The 14,755-nt window shown below is 54.9% G+C and overlaps 3 protein-coding genes across 5 annotated transcripts in view; 2 read left to right on the top strand and 1 right to left on the bottom strand.

Moving 5' to 3' along the window:
* Positions 1-10,853, bottom strand: part of LOC111138895 (death associated protein 3) — a 31,794-nt gene extending 20,941 nt beyond the window's left edge. Inside the window, exon 1 of one of the 2 annotated variants that reach the window (XM_022490856.1) lies at positions 10,838-10,853. The gene's annotated coding sequence lies outside the window, so the exon portion shown is untranslated. Of the gene's footprint in view, positions 1-10,152; positions 10,346-10,837 lie in introns of those variants that run through there. The other variant, XM_022490855.1, reaches the window with a different exon arrangement.
* On the top strand, positions 4,016-14,382 carry LOC111138815 (collagen alpha-1(I) chain-like). The gene is made up of 6 exons (XM_022490718.1): positions 4,016-4,028; positions 4,404-4,580; positions 5,201-5,272; positions 12,086-12,529; positions 12,650-12,792; positions 12,913-14,382. The coding sequence occupies exons 1-6, from the start codon at positions 4,016-4,018 to the stop codon at positions 14,380-14,382; spliced, it is 2,319 nt and encodes a 772-aa protein (XP_022346426.1).
* Positions 12,572-14,755, top strand: part of LOC111138933 (ASH1 like histone lysine methyltransferase) — a 189,099-nt gene continuing 186,915 nt past the window's right edge. The window contains exon 1 of one of the 2 annotated variants that reach the window (XM_022490937.1): positions 12,572-12,613. The gene's annotated coding sequence lies outside the window, so the exon portion shown is untranslated. Of the gene's footprint in view, positions 12,614-12,943; positions 13,219-14,755 lie in introns of those variants that run through there. The other variant, XM_022490935.1, reaches the window with a different exon arrangement.

The following is a 14,755-nucleotide window of genomic DNA, read 5'->3' as shown; positions in this document are numbered from 1 at the left end:
AGACAGTGGTTTCGTAGTACCAAAACTCAAGTGACAAAAACAGATACTTGGGACTTTATCGAAATTAAGAATTTCTGTTTCAAAGGATACCATGAAGAAAGTGAGACTAGAACAGGAGAAAATATGCACAAATGATACCTGATAAAGGACTTGTACTCGTAATACATAAGAACTCTTTACAGCTCAACAATAAAAAGGCAACCAACTCAAAAATGGGCCAAGAATTTAAAAAAGACATTTCTTCAAATAAGATATATAAAGGCCAGGGATGCCTGGGTGGCTCAGTTGGTTGGACGACTGCTTTCAGCTCGGGTCATGATCCCGGAGTCCCAGGATCGAGTCCTGCATCGGGCTCCCAGCTCCGTGGGGAGTCTGCTTCTCCCTTTGACCTTCTCCTCGCTCATGCTCTCTCTCACTGCCTCTCTCTCAAATAAATAAATAAAATCTTAAAAAAAAAAAAGATATATAATGGCCAATAAGCACAAGAAAAGATGTTCGGTGCCATAAGTCATTAGGAAAATGCAAATCAAAAACAACATGATATCCTTATGCTCACAAGGATAGCTAAAACCAAAAGAACTGACAGTAACAAGTGCTGGGAAGAATGAGGAAAAACCGGAATCTTCATACATTGCTGGTGGGGCCGTAAAACGTGCAGTTACTTTGGAAAACAGGTTGACCGTTCCTCAAAAAATTAAACACATAGTTTCCAAATGACCCAGCAATTCTACTATAGACCCAGTCATATACCCAAGGAAATGAAAACATATGTGCCCACAAAAACTTGTTCATAGATGCTCACAGCAGCAATATTCCCAAGAGCCAAAACGTGGAAAGAACCCTAACGTCCATTGCCGAAGAATGGACAGAGCAGGTCGGTGCAGCCGTACCACGGGGTATTATCCAGTCCTAACAACAAGCGAAGCTCTGATAAATGCTGCAACATGGGTGAATCTTTACGTGAAGAAAAAGGCTGTCAGAAAAGACACCTGTAGGAGAATTCTAATGATCCGAAATGTGGTAAATCTGTCAAGACAGTAAATTAGATTAGTGGTTGGGAGAGGGGAGAATGGAGAGTCACCACTCATGGATTTCTCTTTGGGGTCACTAGAATGTTCTAACATTAGGTAGCGATAGTGATTATGCAGCTCTGTGAATGTACTAAAAACCCACTGAACTGTATACTTCAAAGATACTGAATTTTATGGTTTGTGAATCTTAAATAAAGCCATTAGTAAAAAATGTGCCATGCAGCCACATTAAAACAACAGTGATAGCAGAAACCGCCATGATGAGTTTGGTCCTGATTACTGTAAGAGCTGTAGACATCACATGCTTTGGGTCATCTTCTCGTCACAGCGTCGTTCGGAAGCATTGTGCCAGCTGTCGCTGTCAAACAGGCCACCCCAAAACTCAGCGGCTTCAAACAATATCTTGTTGTTAGTGCTCACGAGCCCACAGCTCTGGGCTGGTTAGTTCTGTTCTGGATCAGGTCGGGCTGTCTCAGGTTGGCAAGGTCAGCCTTAGCTGGTGGGACAGACTCGGCTCCACACGGTCTCTCATCCCGTGGCAGCGCGGCCTGACATATCACAGCGGAGGCAAAGGTCCCGGAGAGCTAAAGCACTGAAGACCTGTCAAACCTGGCTAAGAGCCAGCAGGGGGTTACGTCCGACCGCAGCCCATTAGCCCAGCATAGTGTCCGGGGTGGGGAGGAAGCCGACTTGACCTCTCTATGGAAGGAGCTAGAAAATCAAAATTTTTCTGACCCACGGAAACCGCTGTGACTGCTGTGCGTAAACGTGGTTGTTGCACTCAAGAGCCTACATCCCCGTCATGAGACCATGTTCTTTGCCACTGACCTGTGCAGCTACTCGTGATGTTGGTCTCAGCAAAGTAATTGTCAGAATCCATTTCATTAATGCTGAACCTTATGTCAGTTTGTAGATGTCTTTTACGTAATGAAAGGGCTTCTAAGTACACGGGTTTTAACATTAGTTATACAGTTAACCAATGAGAACTAGGAGTTGTTTTGATAAAATTTTAAATAAAAAACTACGGAACATTTCCTCACATCATACACAAAAAATAAACTCAAAGTGGATTAAAGACCTAAATGTGACACCTGAAACCTAGAAATCGTAGAAGGGAGCACAGGCGGTAAGGTCTCTGACATGGGCCATAGCAACATATTTCTAGATTTGTCTCCTAAGGCAAGAAAAACAAAAGCAAAAATAAACTGTTGGGACGACATCAAAATAAATAGCTTCTGCCCAGCAGAGGAAACAATCAACAAAACTAAAAGATAACCTGCCAAACTGAAGATATTTGCAAATAACATATCCAATAAAAGATCAGGATCTAAAATATATAAAGAACTTCTATAGCTGAACACAAACAAACAAAAAACCCAAACTATCAAAAATAGGCAGAAGATACGAACAGACATTTCTCCAGAGAAGACCTCCAGGTGGCCAACAGACACACGAAAACGCACTCAGCATCGCTCCGCGTCGGGGAAACGCAAATCAGAACCACGAGGACCGGCCACCTCACACCGGCCGGCATGGCCAAAACCAAAACCGCACGGACCAGCAAGGGCTGGCGAGGCCGCAGGGAGCAGCCCCCGGGCGCCGCTGGTGGGAATGCGGGCGAGCGCAGCTACACGAATAAAAATGCGGAGCACGGGAAGGGTACTCAGCCATCAGAACGACCAAAGCTTGCCATTTGCAATGACTTGGATGGATCTAGAAAATATGACGCTAAACGAAATAAATCAGAGAAAGACAAAGACCACATGATCTCATTCGTATGTGGAATTTAAGAAACAAACAAACGAACAAAGAAGAGAAAGAGACAAATGAAAAAACAGACTCTTCACTCTAGAGAACACACTGCTGGTCACCAGAGGGGATGCGGGGACACACACGGAGGGGACTAAGAGTCCACTCACGTGACGAGCACTGACGAACGTACAGAAGTTAACTCTGCTAGAGTTCGAAAACAACTATGAAACCTAGTTGCAGTTTCTTACCAGTTTCAGCATCGAATGAAATTTAGCTTTTCTTTTGTGCACACAGTATTACAAATCTTGAGCCACACAAATAGTTGCGAGTGGTAACCTTCTGTAGTACTTTTAATTCTATCTTAAAAAGACTTCAGTAGACCAGCAGGAGGACTGCAAAGGTGCCCCGGCAGCGAGCAACAGTGCGTGGACCGGGGTCTGTGTTCCGGGCAGGTCTCGGGGTGGAGCTCAGACATTCCGTCAACCCTGCCGGGGACAGGCGTGTGGCCCTCCGGGCTCTGCCGGCCGTTTCTCGAGCCCCTGCGGCGTGGAGTCCACGTCATCCCACAGGGCCCTGGGATTCCGGGAGCGGCCCCCGAGCGCCGGCTTCCGCTCACCGCCCCTAACGACACAGGCACCCTGTCCCCTGGAGCCCGCAGCCAGGCCCTGCCCTCTCCTCTCCAGCTGCGGGAGTCCTGGCTGTGCCCCCACGAAGGCTGCTTCGTCCCCACGGAAAACCAGTTGGTCAGTGTGGCACCTTCAGGGACTCTCTGAGCTGCGCCTTCCGGAGCACCTGCTGCTTCACCGGCCACTTCTGGGTCACGGACACGGCTTCTTTCCCGACACCTCCCTGAACCCACCCCTGCCTGCTCCAGACCAGACTTTGTCCGAAGGGGACACGGTGGCCACCAGGACGCTCGGCCCGGGCCCCTCCGACTCAGGACTGGACTTCGACCAAATGGGACGCGGTGACCACTGGGACGTTCGGCCTGGACCGCTCGGACCCTGGACCGGACTTTGGCTGAAGGGGACGCAGTGACTGCTAGGACGCTCAGCCTGGACCACTCTGCCCCAGGACTGGACTTCAGCCAAAGGGGACGTGGTAACCGCTGGGATGCTCAGCCCGGACCCCTCTGACCCTGGACTGGACTTTGGCCGAAGGGGACACAGTGGCCTCAGGGACACTTAGCCCGGACCCTTCCAACCCTGGACTGGACTTCAGCCAAAGGGGACATGGTGACTGCTGGTATGCTCAGCCCGGATCCCTCTGACCCTAGACTGGACTTCGGCCGAAGGGGACATGGTGGCCGAGATGCTTGGCCTGGACCCCTCTAACCCTGAACTGGACTTCGGCCAAAGGGTTCGCAATGACCGCTGGGATGCTTGGCCCAGATCGCTCTGACCCCAGACCACACTGTAACCAAAGAGGATGTGGTGGCCGCCAGGACAGTCGGCCCGGACCCCTCTAACTCAGGACTGGACTTCAGTCGAAGGGGACACGGTGGCCACTGGGACACTTGGCTCAGACCCCTCTGACTCTGAATTGGACTTCGGCCGAAGGGGACACCGTGGCTGCTGTGACGCTTGGCTCAGACCCCTCTGATCCTGATCTGGACTTCAGCCGATGGGGACGCCGTGGCCACGGGGACACTCAGCCCGGACCGCTCCGATCTTCCCCGCACCAGCGACGTCCAGCCCGCCTTCTCCTCACCCCGTGTGCTCACTGGAACTGCACGTTCCATTTCCTCCAATGGCTTCTCCTTTGCGTTCACAGCTCAGCTGACCGCTGGCGTCCAAGGCCCAGGCTCCCGGGGTGTCGGGTCCGGACACGCCTGCCTCGCCGAGCTTCACCCCGGCTCGCTCCACCCCTGCTCGCTCCAGACTTCCAGCTTCGGACGAGCGACTCTTCCTTTTGCACGAGCACGTCGAGGCCGTCCTCAGGTTATGAACTGGCCTTGTGTCCACACTGTGGCATCTCTGGGACGAGGGAGGCCCGCGGGGAGGGAGACGGAGGAACGGCTGTCGGCGGAGCCATCGTCACACGCGTGTCCGTTAGGTCTGCCGTCTCGTGGGGGCAGCCTGCGGGGTCCCCAGGGACGCCGGTGCCATCCACGACCGCTCTGCACAGATCCCCGCGAAAATCAAACAATGAACAATTTTAGATCCTGTGAGTCACCAGAGTATGACAGAGACAGGAAGAGAGCAGCTGCTGTTGGAACACGAGCGCCGACACTCGGTGGCCCCAAACCTTCCATTTGTAAAAACCCAACAGAGGCCAGCACTGTGAGACGAGGTCCGCCCATAATTAAAACATTTGATGCCCAGACTATTTCTCAGACTGATTAAATCACAGTCTCTTGCAGGGAGACTTAAGACACTGGCAGTTTTCAAAGTCCTCCAGCTGATTGCCATGTGCAGCTAAGAATGAGAACTCGTGCGCGGATGTCAACGGTAAAGGGAATTTCAACCGAATTAACGAGGAGTCTTTGGGTATGGTTACTCAAACAATTAAACGTTCAGGACGTACTTCCCCAAAAGGCCATAAGAAGACTATCAAATGCCTTACTTTACTGAAGATGCGACGCATGTCATGTCGTTATTTTGATTTACCATCCAAGGAATTCAGACAAAAAGGATTCATCAGTCTGCCATGACTTACTCTCTACTGAAGTAAGACTGATGTCCTGGTGATCAGCAATTCTTTTAAGATTTTATTTATTTATTTGAGAGTGAGAGACAGAGCAACAGAGACAGCGAGAGAGAACACGAGTGGGGAGGAGAGGGAGAAGCAGGCTCCCCGCTGAGCAGGGAGCCCGACCTAGGACTCGAGCCCAGGACCCTGGGATCATGACCTGAGCTGGAGGCAGACACCTAACTGACTGGAGCCCCAGGCACCCCAGCAATTCTTTTTCCACACCAGTCATTCTCACCTGGGGCAATTTTGCCCCCTGGGGGACATTTAGAAATTTTTGGACATGGTTTTGGTTGTCAGACTTGGGGGAGTGGTGGTGGCGTCCAGGGAGTGGAGGCCAGAGACTGTGCTGACCATCCTGTCCTGCACAGAAGAGTCTCCCACAACAAGTCACCCAGCCTCCAATGTCAACAGTGAGTGCTGAGGCTGAGAAAGATTGTTCTAGATCCTGAGTCCTGGGGAAAGAATTTGATTCACGGAAACTACCCTCCTTGCTTTCACAATCTCGGTTCAAAAAACCAGAATTTGTTATGCTGCTTTCTGTGATCCTCATTATGTCTACTTCCCCACATTTGGGCTCTCAAAGTAAAGGTGTTTCCTTGAAACACACTGATAACAACTTGGAACAAGCACAAACTAGGTGTCTTTGCTGCAAACCACCTGCACTCATTGTCCTAGGGCAAGGGAGTGAGTGCCAGTGCGATGGGCCGACTCTCCCAACGGAGCAGGCAGAGGGAGGGGACAGGGAGGACCCAGGATTGCGTCTGAGGCTGGGGGGACCCTAGATCCTCATCAACAAACTGAACCTGAGAAATTCCCGGACGTGAGACTGGTGAAACATCAGAGAGGCTTCTGAAGGCTTTGCAGAAGGCATGTTACACGAACACGCAGGCCCAGCTGTAACACTCTCCAGCTTTAGGGCCGGGGACACAGCTAGGTTGAGCTCAACCCAAAGGTGCATTTAAGATTTTATTTATTTATTTGACAGAGAGAGAGATCACAAGTAGGCAGAGAGGCAGGCAGAGAGAGAGGGGGAAGCAGGCTCCCTGCCTAGCAGAGAGCCCGACTTGGGGCTCGGTCCCAGGACCCTGGGACCATGACCTAAGCCTTAGGCAGAGGCTTTAACCCACTGAGCCACCCAGGCGCCCCCCCAAAGGTGCATTTAGATTAGTGTTCTGAAGTGCGGATGCATGAACACTTAAAGAAAAGGATGGACAGAAAATAATCTGGTCCGTGGTGGTGCTCATGTTGCTGGTAACTTTTTTTTTTGACTTTGATTTGTAATGTTATTAACAATAATTAGTAATATGAATATTGTTCATGTAATAAAAACTGTCCACACTTCAGTAAGGTGTCCGTGTTAAAGGTTTTTTTTTTTAATGAGACCTAACCAAAACCATTTTTACAGCGACATAATGGAAACAGATTGTCATGAATGTAGGATTATTCAGCTGCAACACTGTTTCTAACCTTAAGATGAAAAGAATCTAAGTATCTGTCACCAGTGGGCAAGCAGCACAGCCCTGCGATGCTACACCACAGGCACACCACTGTTAACACCACAGCCTGGGAGCCCTCTGCGCCTGATGAAGGAAAACCTCCATACGCATTAGGTAGGGGAGAGAAAGCACAGAGTACGGTGTACAGTTAGCTATCACTCGTGTAAAAGGCGGGGGGGGAACATATATATAGGGGCACCTGGGTGGCTCAGTAGGTTAAAGCCTCTGCCTTCGGCACAGGTCATGATCCCAGGGTTCTGGGATCGAGACCCAAGTCGGGCTCTCTGCTCAGCAGGGAGCCTGCTTCCTCCTCTCTCTCTCTGCCTGCCTCTCTGCCTACTTGTGATCTCTCTGTCAAATAAACAAAATCTTAAAAAAAATATATATATATATATATACACACACACACACACACAATTTGTTTGTAAAAAGGTCCATATTTTGAAGGATATACAAAAACTGAGAATACTGGTTGCTTTCAGGGGAAGGAATGGGTTCCACTGGGGGTAGGAACAGGGGGGGAGGTGTGCTTTGTACTCTTTGAATCTGGATCAGGTTGCTATCACCCGAAGAGTAAATTTTACAAAATCAAATCAACAGACCCTTAGTGAGATCCTTTAAGCTAACACGTAATTTTCTGCAGGAATTATACTTCTGAGGATAGAAAACCCTGCTGCATCAAACTTTTAGAGATTGATAATAAGTAACTAAAAGCAGTGGGTCCTCACCCCAACACCACATCTAAGTCCACGTCAGGACAGATGAGCCCTTTACATTGCACCGCAAGTACCCTGCACATAACATTTCCTACAGGAAAAGACACTGATTTTAGCCCCTACAAGTCTTTTTTTCCTTCTCTCTCAGGCCAAGTTTCCCACCTATAAAACAAGGACACTCCAGTAGGTTTTCCAGATGTTTCCCTCCTCTGGTAATCTAACTTCTACCAAGCTGAGAGCAGTGACAGCACCAACATAGAAAAGAAAAGGGCGGTGCCGGTCCACGCAAAGGAAGAGACATCCGCATTGATGTCTTCTTTCTTCCAGTGACTCAAGTGCACCGAAGAATAACCTTGGGCTCCAATGACAGCAACAGCTAACATATCCCCAACACCTTCTGTAAGTCGGGGGGCTCTAAGTGCTTTATGTGAATTAACTCACTTTACCTTTACGACAATCCTATGATGTAGGTAACATCTCCAATTTACAGACACAACAAACAGAGTGCGAAGTATGGCAGAATGGTCAGAAGCGCCGACTCTCAAATCCACGCGCTGAAATCCTACTTAATAGCTTTGTGACCTCGAGCCCGTTACTTCAGCTCCATGTGGCTGTTCCCTCACTTCTAAAATGGAGAGAACTGTGGCACCTAAATCTACTATGTGCCACCGCCACTGAGGCTCTACCCAACTTTTCACAGCTCGGCTTTGCACCCGCGCAGTTGGAGTGTCCATTCGCGCTTCCCCAACAGGCAATCCATCACCCGAAGCAGTGGTTTAAAATCTTGGTAGGAGGGACGCCTGGGTGGCTCAGTGGGTTAAGCGGCTGCCTTTGGCTCGGTTCATGATCCCAGCATCCTGGGATCGAGTCCCACATAGGGCTCCTTGCTCGGCAGGGAGCCTGCTTCTCCCTCTGCCTCTGCTGCCATTCTGCCCGCCTGTGCTCTCTCTCTCTCTCTCTGGCAAATAAATAAATAAAATCTTTAAAAAAAAAAAAAATCTTGGTAGGACCCCCACCTCCAAAATTTCGGAGTTTTTCCCTTGTTAGATAGGAAATTTAGACTATTGTGCTTAGATAGCATTTCTCCACAACTTACCACATATAAAGTCAACCATGATGATATTCTAGTTGACTTTTATCTTTAAAAATTTCTTTTAACGTTTGAAACTTTATTTTGGAGTTGCAGGGAGGAAGTTCTCCTGAGACAGCACCCCAGCAAGGAAGCACCACGAAAAGCATGTTTGAGTGCTCCTGTTCGAGCAGCTGAGTCTGAAGGCGCTTAGCTAAGACTGCTGCGGTGCGGCAGGACCATGGAGCCCGGCTGTCTATTTACACCTCGAAGCCTGGCACCAGAGGCAGAGCTGCAGGGAAATACTGGAAACCCAGGCAGCTCCGGGAACACGGATCACTGTTCTCAGGGCTAACGTTCAGCTGAACCACAGCCTCATTTGCACGGAGGCACCTGGGTGGCGCAGTTAGGCGTCATGATTTCGGCTCAGCTTGTGATCCTGGGGTTCTAGGATGGAGTTCCACATCTGACGCCCTGGCTCCTGTGCTCAGCATGGAGCCTGCTTATTCCTCTCCCTCTACTCCGCCCCCCTCTTGTGCTCTCTCAAATCAATCAAATCTTTTTTTTTTTAAGATTTTATTTATTTATTTGACAGAGAGACCACAAGTAGGCAGAGAGGCAGGCAGAGAGAAAGGGGGAAGCAGACTCCCTACTGAGCAGAGAGCCCGATGCGGGGCTCGATCCCAGAACCCTGGGACCAACCTGAGCCGAAGGCAGAGGCTTTACCCACTGAGCCACCCAGATGCTCCTCAAATCATCAAATCTTAAAAACAAAACAAACTCTTGAATTAAAGCACAAAACCACAATCCAAGACAGGTGTTCTGGAGCCTACTGAGGCCTTCGCTTCCCTTTCCACATAGTTTCCAGCGGCTGCACCAAATTACCAGAAACTTAGTGGTATAAAACCACCCAGATCTGTCGCCGGCAGCTCTGTGGTTTAGAAGTCCCTCAGTCAAGTGCACACGCGCAGTCGCGTGCTTTCTGGATGCTTCAGCAGAGAACCTGGTTTTCGGACTTTTGCAGATTTTAGAAGCTGCTCTTTCATCTTCAAAGCCGGCAACATCCAGTCGTGACTCTTCTGCCCCATCTTCCATCTTTCCACAACTCCTGTACTTACAGTGGGCCTACTACATAATCAGAATAATCTCCCTATTTTAAGGTTAGCTGACTGGCAAACTTAGTAACATCTGTGTTCTCAGTTCCCTTTTGCCATGTAATATATGCACAGGTTCCAGGGGCTGGGCACAGCCATCTTTGGGAGACCACGATTCTGCCTTCCATACCTTCCTTGGGTCAAGGAGTTCAGGCTGCATTCATTCAATAAGGTCATTTTGCTGAGTACTTAATACAGCTTGGGAGGCACTGGGGCTTATACGAAAGAACGGGGTGTGACCTTGTCTTACTCAGCGGACAACTGATGAAGGCAGAGAAAGCGAAAGCCACTTCCTTTGTGCGCAGGTGCAGTGGAATCCATTAAGTGTCTTTTCTTCGCAGCATATGTACTTATGCTGGTGATGGCAAATTTTTACTGTGAAGATAATGTGGTATAGTGAAAAAGGTTTTTAGGACAAAGTGAAATCTTTTTTTTTTTTTTTTTTTTTAACGATTTCATTTTTTTGAGAGAAAGCACACACAGAAGCAGGAGTGAGTCAGAGGGAGAGGAACAAGCAGACTCCCTGCCGAGCAGGCTCAATCCCAGGACACTGAGATCAAGATCTGAGCAGAAGTCAGCTGCCTAAAGGACTGAGCCACCCAAGCACCACACCCAATGTGAAATCCCAAGTTCCTGGACTTCTGGGAGCCTCAGGCTTCTCATCTGTAATATGGGGATTAGGATGATCTATGCTAAAGTGTTATTTAAGCAGGAACACGTGCTCTCCCCACGCGGCATTCCTCAAATATTAATTCTCTTTCCCTTCTCAGATTTTAAGTATCTAAAGTTCTTTTAACATTTCCACTACTTATGTTCCACTAGGGCTATAAAAGAATACACAAGGAGTGTTAGACCTGGTCCCTATCATCAAATTAAATATGTTGGTAGGGGGCGCCTAGATGGCAAAGTGGGTTAAAGCCTCTACCTTCTGCTCAGGTCATGATCCAGGGTTCTGGGATCCAGCCTGGCCTCTTCTGGGATCGAGCCTGGATCAAGCTCTCTGCTCAGCGGGGAGCCTGCTTCCCTCTCTCTCTCTCTCTCTCTCTGCCTCCCTTTCTGTCTACTTGTGATCTGTCTGTCAAATAAATAAATAAAATCTTTTAAGAAAATTAAAATGTTGGTAGGGTAACACATTTGCATATAGGATACAATTAAAGAAAGATTAAAGCAAACTTAGATGGGCCCCATGAAAGAGCTGAGACTTAACACATGGTTAGGAAAACCAAATATATATAAGATCATTAAAGCTAATTTTCTCTTTACCTTCAAAAATACAAACTAAGCAAACACAACCTGACCCATGCATGGAAATGTGGAAAGGAAGTATGTCTACTTGAACCTTAGAGCTTCAACAGGGCTTTGAGGTCAGTCTAGGACAGGGATTCTCAAGCCGCTCCCTGGATCCCTGCAAGTCCACAGAAGTGAAGGAAAGGGAAACCCAAGGAGACAGATCCCTCCGGGAACGTATTCTGCTTTACCCTTTGGGGGAAACGAAAACTGCGAGATTAGGCAGACCCTGGGTTCGGACAGGCCAGAGTCGCCCCGCATTCTCCCTCCAAGAGAAAGTACGTGTCGGTGCAGAGTGCTGAGGAAGCAGCGTCAGGAGCCGCCGAAATCCGCCAGGCCTCGGTCCGCGCGGCCGCACGAACCGTCCGGAGGGCCGGCGGCCCCGCACAGCCGAGCTGCCCCGCCGGGTCTGCGAGCGGGAACACGCTCCGCTCGGCGGAGAGGATCTCACAGACTCGGAAGGCCCACTCGGACGTGACTAAGTTTTACGTCCACTTTTCCGTTTCTTTTTGATAAAGAACGAAGCAAAACAACGTTCTGTAGGACACGCCAGACACGGAAGACCGAGGCCGGCGCGGAGCCAGGAATACGTGGTCTCCGGCCCCGGTGCCCCCGAGCAGCGGGTCCCGCCCGGAGGCACGCGTGAGCGCTCCAGCGCAGCGTGCGGGCGCCCGGCCGTGAGCCCCGAGCCCCCGGGCTGGGCTTCACCACACAAAGCAAGAAGCGCGACGGGCGCGCGGGCTCCCGGCGGGTCCAAGTCCGCCCCGCGGAGCCCGGGAGGAAGCCCCCCTCCCGGACAGCCGCCTGCCGCACGGCCCCGCTCCCTACCTGATGGGCGCTCGGGTCCCGCTCCCAGCCCGCTAGCGCCGGCTCCTTCCCCTGCGAGGGTCCCGGGGCCGCGAGCCGCACGCGCCGCCGAGGGAACGCCGCTCCCGGCGCTGCCCGCAAACACCCGGCGAGCTCGGGCCGTTCGGCAGGAAGCTGCTCAGCGCGCAGCCGCCGCGGCGTCCACCCGCCAACCGGCGGAGGGGAGCCGGGCCGCCCTCGACGCGCCCACCGGGGCCCGGCGGCCGAGCGCGGAAGCCAGCGTCGGGGACGCGGCGCTGCGGCCGAGGCGGTGAGCCGTCCCGGGCCCCCGCCCGCCCCTCGCCCGGGCTGCAGCCCTCACAGCGGCCCCGCCGAGGCGCCGGGCCTCCCCCCTCCCGCTCCCGCGGCGGCCGGAATGGAACGGTCCGGCGGGGGGGATTGTGGGAGGCGCACGCGCGAGGGGCGGAGGGCATGTGGGGGGGCGGCGGCGGCGGCGGCGGCGGCGGCGGCGGCCGTGGCGGCGGTTGGTGGCCGTGGGGGCGGGGAAGGGGGGGGAGGAAAGAAGAGGCGGTGGAGGAGGAGGAGGCTGGGGCTCGCGCCGCCGAAGGTACGCGTGAGGGCCCGCGCCCGGCCGTCCTGACAGGGGCCGAGGCGGGGCGGGGGGCCGTGCGAGCGGGCGCCCCCGAGCGAGCGCCGAAGGGCCGGCGGGCGCGCCAGGCGGCCGAAGGCGGGGGTCGGGGGGAGAGCGAGCGGCGAGCCCGGAGCCCGTCCGGCGCGTGCGGGCGGGCGTGCGCGCTCCGCCGCCCGAGTCGGGGGCGGGGGGGGGGGGGGGCCCGGGGGGGGGGCCGGGGGGGGGGGGGGGGGGGCGCGCGGCGCCCTTCGCTCGCGCCCGCCCTCCCTCCCGAGCTGCCGCCGCCGCCGCCGCCGCTCTGCCGCCGCCGCTCCCGCCGCCATTTTGGGTTCGCTTTGCGGAGGGGCAGTCGATCCCCGTTTGGGTTGCGGGACCGCCTCCCCTCGGTGGCCGCTGCCCAGCCGCACGCCTTGCCCTTCTCCTCGCTCGCGGTTCCGCCCGTCCGCGCCCCCGCGGGCCGCCTCCTGACAAGCGGCAGGGAGCCGCCGCCGACCCGGGGCCGCCGAGGAGCCTGCTTGGCGGCCGCCCCCCTTCCCCACTTCCCTGCACTCTCCTCTCGCTCGGCCTCGGCCTCTGACACGGTGAGCAGAGCCGCCCGCGGAGGCTTCGGGCCTAAGTGTTCCGCGCGCGAGGCGAGCCTGGGCGGCCCGGGCGCCCCTGTCACCTCCCGGTCCTGGACCTCCGGGAGAGCGGCGGCGGGGTGGGGGAGGGGAGCGAGGCGAGAGGATCCTGAGCGGCCCGGGAAGTCCCTCCCGGCGGGGGGGGGGGAGGGGTGTCCCTGGCGGGCGGGCTCCGGGGCTGGGGGAGGGGCGGGAAAGTCGGCGGGCGGAGGCGGAGCCGCCCGGGCCCCTGACAGGTTAGTTGGCGCGCGGCGGGAGCATCCCCCGGCCCCGGGGGCAGGGGCGGGGCGGGGGCGGGCGCCGGGGGTGCCGGGCCCGGCGCGCGCTGTCCGGCCCGGGGTGCGAGTTGAGCGGGTGTCCTGGGGAGTTTGGACGGGGACGGCGAGTGTGGCCGTGAGCAGTCGGTGTGCGGGTGTGTGCACGCGGGGCCGGAAAGTGTTCCGGGAGAGTTGGCTCGGGTCCGTGCAAGTGTGCGGGAGTTCCCCGCGCGCCTCGCCGCGTCCCGGAGCCGGCCGCCCCGCCCCCCCCCCCCCCCCCCCCCCGCCGGCCGTGCCCGCGCCCTGCGCCGCCTGGGAGCGCCCGCTGCTGCCGGCGCGGAGGAGCCATGGCGGTAGCGCCCTCGGCGCCGCGTCTGTGTGTGCGGTGGGGACGGGGCGCTCGTCCCGGCCGGTCGTGCTCCTGGGAGCCGTCCTCGGGCGGCGGCCGGTCGTGCCAGCGCGAGTCCCGACGGGCTGTGAGCCGACGGCCCCCGCCGGGCTGGGAGGCTGGGGCGGCCTTCCTGCCGGAGGCTGCTCGGAACGGCGCCTGCTGCGGGGTGGTCCTGCGCCCGTGCGCACGCGGTGCGGTGCCCGACTTCCCCCGTCACGGAGCGGGGAGTGGAGGCAGGACGACATCCTTTCCCCAAGGTCACGCCGAGTGGGTGACCACACTGACGTTGTGCCCCAGTGCGGTGCCTGCTTGTCCAGCGGTGCGTTCGCCGCACGCCCGGGCCCGGCAGGGTCTTCCCGCACCGTCCGGCTTCCTGGGGAGCCGGGGGCCGCGGGCGCCTGGCCGGCGCGGCTGCCGGGGCTGAGCTGTGTCGCACGCGTGCACGACCCTGGGCCGGCCCTGCAGGGTGGCCTGTAGGAAACGGGCGTCCACACCGGGTTAGTTATTGCTGGTGGAGGAATCGGCATCTGACGCTCGGCGTGTGTCGTGCGGGGAGGATGTCTGCCCAGCTCCGGCCGGCCTGCGGCCGCTGGGGGACAGCTGGCCGCCTCTCTTGAAGTCTGTGGGCGGGAGGATCTTCTCCCCTTCGTCCCACAGATGTGTTTATGGAGTTTACTGAGCAGTTACTCAGCGAGTGGTCCCTGCCTTGGGGGGAGAATAATCGAGGTGACCCTGTGGAAACAACCTGGGTGCCTCTGAGGGGACACAGTGCCGTGGCAGTGGTAGGTTAAGTCCAGCGCCAAGGACGAGTCAGTGTTGGGATTGAAACTAAGACTTTCCTAAAAGGTCT

The sequence above is a fragment of the Enhydra lutris genome, unplaced genomic scaffold, assembly GCF_002288905.1.
Source record: "Enhydra lutris kenyoni isolate GAN:26980312 unplaced genomic scaffold, ASM228890v2 scaffoldscaffold94, whole genome shotgun sequence".
NCBI lineage: Eukaryota > Metazoa > Chordata > Mammalia > Carnivora > Mustelidae > Enhydra > Enhydra lutris.
The sequence above is the reverse complement of the archived record's forward strand: the minus strand, read 5'-3'. Positions and strand labels throughout refer to the sequence as shown.

What these genes read in the sequence shown, in the direction of transcription:
- LOC111138815 (XM_022490718.1), top strand. An exon ending in GCTGACCGCTGGCGTCCAAG is followed by an intron (nt 4,581 to 5,200) that starts GCCCAGGCTCCC and finishes TGCCATGTGCAG; the next exon opens with CTAAGAATGAGAACTCGTGC. An exon ending in CGTCCGGCGCGTGCGGGCGG is followed by an intron (nt 12,793 to 12,912) that starts GCGTGCGCGCTC and finishes CTCCCTCCCGAG; the next exon opens with CTGCCGCCGCCGCCGCCGCC.